Source organism: Varanus komodoensis, unplaced genomic scaffold (assembly GCF_004798865.1).
Source record: "Varanus komodoensis strain SLA01 unplaced genomic scaffold, ASM479886v1 scaffold12, whole genome shotgun sequence".
Lineage (NCBI taxonomy): Eukaryota > Metazoa > Chordata > Lepidosauria > Squamata > Varanidae > Varanus > Varanus komodoensis.
This window is the reverse complement of record NW_025335349.1, coordinates 22149644-22156319: the sequence shown is the minus strand read 5'-3', so window position 1 is coordinate 22156319 and position 6676 is coordinate 22149644. Positions and strand designations below refer to the sequence as shown.

The following is a 6676-nucleotide window of genomic DNA, read 5'->3' as shown; positions in this document are numbered from 1 at the left end:
CAAATCATCTGAAGTTCTACTTGCTGCCCACCTCTGCTTTGATGCGCCATTCATTGTGAGAACACCATTCCTGGCAACAGTGCTGACCAGGGATACAGACAAGTCCTGTGAGGAAAAGCAGAAGGAAATAAATTGATGCAATTCCCACTGTGAATGGATGGGTGAACAAGTGGTGTTCTCAGACCAAAGGAAGCTTGCCTTTCCTTTGATTTCCATGAGCACTTGGAAGTGCTGTTTGCTTTGTGGAAACAGGAAAACTGCAAGTCAAAATCAATCAAATAGGGACATTGTGCAAAAATCTGAATATTTTTCAGAGTTGCACAACTTCTCATTAGAACTAAAGCATGATATTGCACATTTGTTTTGAATCGCACAATTTCCATTTGCACAGTTTTTGAATGCAAGAGTATCTTTATGAATTGGCAAACATTTTGCAAAATACATGTGCCTGCACATGTTCATGTTTAGGATTTCCAAGAAGCATCTTGCAGCCTTGCTTATACCTGTTTCCACCTAACAACTTAAATGGAATCACTTGGATATTTTAAGAACTTTGAGCACAACTTTGTTTAACATATTTCAGTTTGCAGACAAGACCACAATGGGCTCTTGGCTGATATATTTTAACTAGTTTAGGCTAAAAAGTTATCAGGAAATGAGTGATACTTGGAGAACATGCATCACACTTTTATACCATTTCAAATCAGGGTGCTGTCAGTATTCCTAGACTATCCATCCAAAGACATTGGCTTTGTCCACACATTACAGTAAGTCAGAATTCTAAAGATTGCCACATTGCGTGCACTCCAAGCCAAGAATAAACCATGGCTTGTGATTCTGGCTTGCTGAGAAGCTCCTGATGTGTATATCTGGATATCCCACTGGCATTAGAGTGGCCACATGTCCTTTTTTTATTTGCAAAGGACAATTCTGTATTTGAAAGTCTGCCAGAGGAGTCCCCTGTATTTTGAAGACACCCTCTGTGTCAATGGCTGTCTAGTCCAAGACTGGTAGGATAAAGACCCATCAGGAGAACTGATGGGCCTTGACGTTGCCCTCCAAGAGCACCTCAGTGAATAGGACAGAAGCATGTGTACCTGGTTTCCCTCACTGTGGTGGCCGGCCGTGAACTTCTGCTTAGATTCAAGTTCTTATTTCTAAATTTGTACCGATATAGAAAAACCAGCATGTGCAACTGGTGTCTTCTTTCTGTACTCTTCGTATGGCGAGGCATGTGTTTTTTTCTGGTGCTTCACAGCTGGCTGCCTTGCCCACCTTTGAAACTGTGATTTCTAGCAATTTGGCTGGAAAGGCACAATCCCATGTGACATGACAACACTTTTTGCTAAACTTCCTACACCTAAATTAACTGGAATGCACAACTGACTCTGCATGTGCCTCTCTTCTTTTCTGTCCCACACTAAATGTAAACACATGACATGCACAGTGGGAAATGAGGTATAAAGGCTGTCCTGTGATGTGTGAAAGCGGTTTATGTCTCACTGTGCTGCAGTTCTGCAAAACCTCATTCTGCTTAACAATATGCTTTTAGATCATGCAGTCCAGTGTAAGCAAATATGACTGGTTGAGGATAAACCAGGCATCTCTTTGTAGAATATAACGTGTAATTTCAATGAGAAATTGAGCCTTCTGCTGAATTGTAATTGCTTTGCCACGTAAACCGCAAGGGAAAGATACAGCTGCACAATCAAGACTTTGTATGTGTATGTGCATAAGATATAGATCAGTAGCTGAAGAAATTATATTTAACTGTTCAGCAAAGGAAACTTCTATTAATGTTCTTTGGAAAAGCGTAGGAGATGCTTTCTGCTTGGTGCTCCTCTTGAATTATTATTATTATTATTATTATTATTATTATTATTATTATTATTATTCTATATGCTGCTGCCCTGCAACACTGTGAAGGGCGGGATACATTTAAATAAATAAATCAGCAAGCAAGCATTCCAAGATGTATGGTAATGATGGGTTAATGGTAGCAGGGATGGATCCTAAGCTGAGCCAGGATAGGTTGGACTAGATGTCCTCAAAGGTCTCTCCCACCTCTAAGGCTTGGTGAAGTGGTAGGGGGGCTACCAGGCCAAAAGCAGCCGGTTTGTGGAATCGCATGGTATGATCATGGGCCTCGTCCTATTGCAGACCATGATCAAAGCTCCCTTTGACTTCAGGAGCCCAGACTTGGTGACTTATTATGCATGCATTGCAAAAGCTGCAGTTGACTTAATTAAAAGCACACAAACAAATTGTGCTGGAATCTGTAGCACGAGCTTTATGTGAGATCACTCCTGAAGAATCTAGAAACCCCTTTTAATAGAGGTTTTAGATAATCACAAGTCTGTCCCTTTAAGTGTGGTTATTGGTAAACAGTTTAGTGAAAGCTGTTTTCATCAGACTGAAAAAAAAGAAGCTGCCACTCACTACCTTGGTAAATAATTTGCCTGAGCAAATAAATGTTAACTGTCAGTTGGAACCATAACTCAGTATGATAATCTACTTTGTAAATAGGACTGCTTATCAAAGACTGTAACAGACTGTTTAAGGACGGGAATTTTTGCTTCACTCTCCTATTGGAAGCCCATTCTTTAAATGCATGATTGCCTGTGCTATTGTAATTCCAGTCTGTGCTGCTAATCATGCTAGATAGCTACCAAATATTTTATTAGTGGACGTTTGTTCGAGTTATTTTTTATGGCTTAGGACCTATCCCCAGTTCTGTAGCATCCAGGCAGAAACATAGCTTTTGGAGATACGAGTTCCTTGGGCAGGGACACTGAGGGGTTCAGAAAGCAAGAGTTGAGTGGCACTGTGGGTTGTGGTTGAAATGTGGGTGTTGTCTGAATTCAGCTGTGCTAATAAGCTCTGGCTTGTTAGCCACAAACAATTCAGGAAGACAACCCATGGTTTGTTGTAGGGTTATGAACTATGGGTTGTTCACCATGGCTTGTTATGTCAACGGAGCTCAGAAAACATAACAAGATGTATTTCACAATTCAGTGAGAATCTCGACCCTTCCCTTTCATCCTCTGTTTTTTCATTTTAGTCATTGAATTGGATCCAGGATTAGAACAGATCCACTGAAATCAATAGGCCTTAGATCAGCCACAATGGACATAAGATCTATTGATTTTAGCTTCAAACATGACTTACTTTAGATCTAGTCCAATATCTTTAATGCACAGTTTCTACTTATGCCATTTTTTCTTACACAAAAGTATGTGTGTAAGAAAAAGCAAATTGCAGGGCTGTGATTTACACAACAAATGCAGAAGGGGGAATGTCTGCTGACCTCATGCTAGGATCCCCAGTTGGATTGAGTCCTCCAGTGCTTGCATTTAGGTAGGTGGCATGCAGTGTGCCTGGTCTTCTATCAAAGGTAATAGCACACCTTTGCCCTTTTAAGTATTGCCACTATCTATAGAAAAAAATTGTGTGCTTTCCTTCTTTAATAGGAAAATACCCTTTGAGTGTTTAAATTAGTAGAAATTAGGTTACTATGGTAGAATGATGAATTAGTGGTATCCAAGTATGAAGAAGAAAGTCTTTATTAGGATGTAGTGGAGAATGTTAGGGTCACACAGTGCTTATGATACCCCTTTTCCATTTGTAAAGCATTGACATGTGTGTACAGAGAGAGCAGAGTAACGGGGAATGTAAGGTGCATGAGACTGCGGTTGAATGCAGGTTTTTTGGAGGAAGCCCTGTTGAATATAATGGGATTTACCTAAGGGTAAACACGCATCGACTTGTGCTATACGGGTTGGGTCACAGTTTAACCATATGGTTGGAAACCCATTGATGTCAATGGGACTGGAACATTGAAATCAATGAGTCAAAATCAATAGGACTTAGGCTTGTCTCAATGAACTCAAGTCCCATTGGTTTCAGTGGGGCTACTAATGGAATTCCGACTGAATCCAACCCTGCCTGTCTAGAAGCTGTCACCCTTCCAGAGTTTTAAAATATGGCAAAATTAATGAGGTCCATCTTGACTGCCTCAAGTCCAATTGACTTCCATGGCATACTGTAGGAATGAATAATTCTGGATTCAACCCATCATGTACATCTCTCTCACGCTCTCTCTTCCATGCAAAAACACTGGCTCAAGAGGTATTCTTTCCCCTGCTATTTTTGCTGGGATGGTAACACGCACACATCTTGGTTTTCTCTCTGAAATCTCATTGCAGTGCGGAGAATAATAAAACGAATATGGACTTATTGGCCACAGGAACATAAGAAATCTGCGTGTTGCCAGAAGAGACCACATAAAAGTCGTGTGTGTGTGTGTGTGTGTTTTTTTGGGGGGGGAGGGGAATTGGGAAGGGTGAAGCCCGCAGCTTCTTGCACTGGAGAGCTGCGATTTGTGAGTGGAACATGATGAAATCTCTCCCTGGACAAATCACATTGCGCCTGTCAACCTCACCAGGTGGGATTAGTTGGAGCTAATAGCCTGAGCAAACAGAGGCTTGTGCTCAGTTTAAAGAAAAAGGGAAGCCACTGTGAAGGCTTTTTCAAGGATTCGCTTTAGTATGGCTAAGAAAAACTGTTTCCAGTTACATCAGGTAGGAGCGGATTTTCTTTAAGGAGGAGCAAACCGATGTCTCTTGAGGAAGGGGGGGCATCTTGCCCGAAAAGTTTTTTTTTAAGTGAGGAAATGGAACTGTTTTATTCCTAAATCGCATCTCTTGTTACTTACAGTGGCTGGAAGGCAGCACAGAACAGCTGGGTTGTTTTGTTTTATCAGAAGTGTCCTTAGGCTCCTGGCTTGCTTAATACATTAACTCCTGCTCTCGTGGCTTTTGTGTCTCTCCTTATTTCCAGGTGATATCCTTATTCACTTTTGCTGTCAGTGTAAACGTCTGCGTGGGATTTACAGCTAATCGTCTGAAAAGGTCCGGTGAAGGGGGAGAAGAGATTCTGTTTTCAGGTACGGTAATTTCTTAAATTGTCCATTTTGCAGCACCTTGATGCGTTGCTTGTGGGGAGGTACCAACAGCCCCCAAAATGTAGTTTTACTGTCCTTTTCTGTTCCGGAATATATCAAAGGTTATGTGAAAAAGCTCAAGGTTGTTGACCTTCAGGGCTCACTTATAGGTAACCTATTTACTTCTCTCTGTGTGTGAGAGATTGAGACAGACATATTCAATTTATGTTCAGAGTTTGAGGTGAATTAGGCATTTTTATATGTGAGCCTTGATATGCAGAAATCTCTGCCATCCCTCCAAAGAAACACTATTTAGTTTATATTGACTGTGGCAGAATATAAGAAAAGTTAATAGAGCTAATTTTTAAACTCGCACAGTATCTTCTGCGAGATAGAATATGTGCAATTCCTGTCTGATTGGATTAGTTGATGTTTACTGATGGAAAGAGATTTCTTATTATCTGCTAGCTAGTCATGCAGAGCAATGGAGAGTGGAGATGAAGAAAGCAGGTGTTCTGTGTTAGAAACTGCATAAAGCAGATGTTCAGTGACTTATGTTTTTCATTAGCGTTCCATCTCTTTAATTCTGGGGAGGGGAGGAAATGCATGCCAGGACCTCTCTCCTATATTTTGTCAGAATGGACACTATATAAAACAAGGAGGGAGGGGAAATAAAACTACATGTAATTTGTCTATCAAATTAACCTCCACTGGCTGTAGCACGTTGTTTCTGTTACGTGCTGTCAAGTCTTCTCCAACTTACGCTAACGCTATGAATGGGAAGCCCTCCAGAATTTTCTGTCCTTGCCAGTCCTGCTCAGCTCTTGTAGCTCAAGGCTGTGGCGTCCTTTATGGAGTCCATCCATCTGATATTTGGTCTTCCTCCTCTTCTTTCACTTTTGACTTTCCCTACCATGACTATCCGCTTTGAGTCTTGCCTTCTCAGGTTGGTATATCGAAGGCTATTAGCCATGTCAGCCAAACAACCCTCCATGGAGGCAGTATGCTTATGAATATTTCTGCGGGGGGGGGGGGGAACAATCAGCAAGGGCCAGTGCCTTGTTTATAAAGAGCTCTGCTGGTCAGAGCAAAGCCCCCATTGGCTTGTCTTCCATGTTAGCCAGATGTATGGTGCCTACAGCCTTCCCTTCTTGTTTGATGCCACCATTGGGTATTCAGAAGTATGCTGCATCTTAGACCCCATTGCGAGTTTCCCAATGACATCTGGTCACTGCTGGGAATATTTCCTCTTTAGCCAGATCAGATATTTAACCCCATGTTTACATTTTTATGAAGTAATAGTTCTGATCTGCCAAAGAATGAAACTCTCTGGGAGACTTGGGGTCAGTCAATAACTGAATACATGGGGTTGTTGCTGTGAGAAGAAAATGGAGAGAACATTTTAAGATGCCTTGGGTTTCTTGCAAGAGGAGGAAATACAGCGTGGGCCAAAAGTAGGTATACAGTACCAATAGGGTCATGGGAAACCTCACACAGTGGACAAATTGAAGGAGTTCTTCTCGGAAGCATTTATCAACATTTGTGCTAACCAGAATTTGTGTCATAGTGTTGGGGACAGGTTCCAGGAATGTTGCAATGTTGATGGAGGACATTTTGAGCACCTAAGAGACTAAACATGGCAAGATCAGTACTGTATACCTACTTTTTTGACTCTCCCAGTGTAATGTTGTATTAAGAACAAGAACGACAATAATAAGCACTCTACGTTAGATA

General features: G+C 41.4%; 1 protein-coding gene across 3 annotated transcripts in view; it reads left to right on the top strand.

The window, feature by feature from the left end:
- Positions 1–4510: 4510 nt before the first annotated feature.
- ENPP2 (ectonucleotide pyrophosphatase/phosphodiesterase 2) overlaps positions 4511–6676 on the top strand; it is a 68250-nt gene continuing 66084 nt past the window's right edge. For all 3 annotated transcript variants that reach the window (XM_044422107.1, XM_044422106.1, XM_044422108.1), the window contains exons 1-2: positions 4511–4580; positions 4840–4945. In XM_044422107.1, coding sequence (XP_044278042.1) covers positions 4548–4580; positions 4840–4945 — 139 coding nt within the window. In that variant the 5' untranslated portion in view covers positions 4511–4547. The remainder of the gene's footprint in view (positions 4581–4839; positions 4946–6676) is intronic.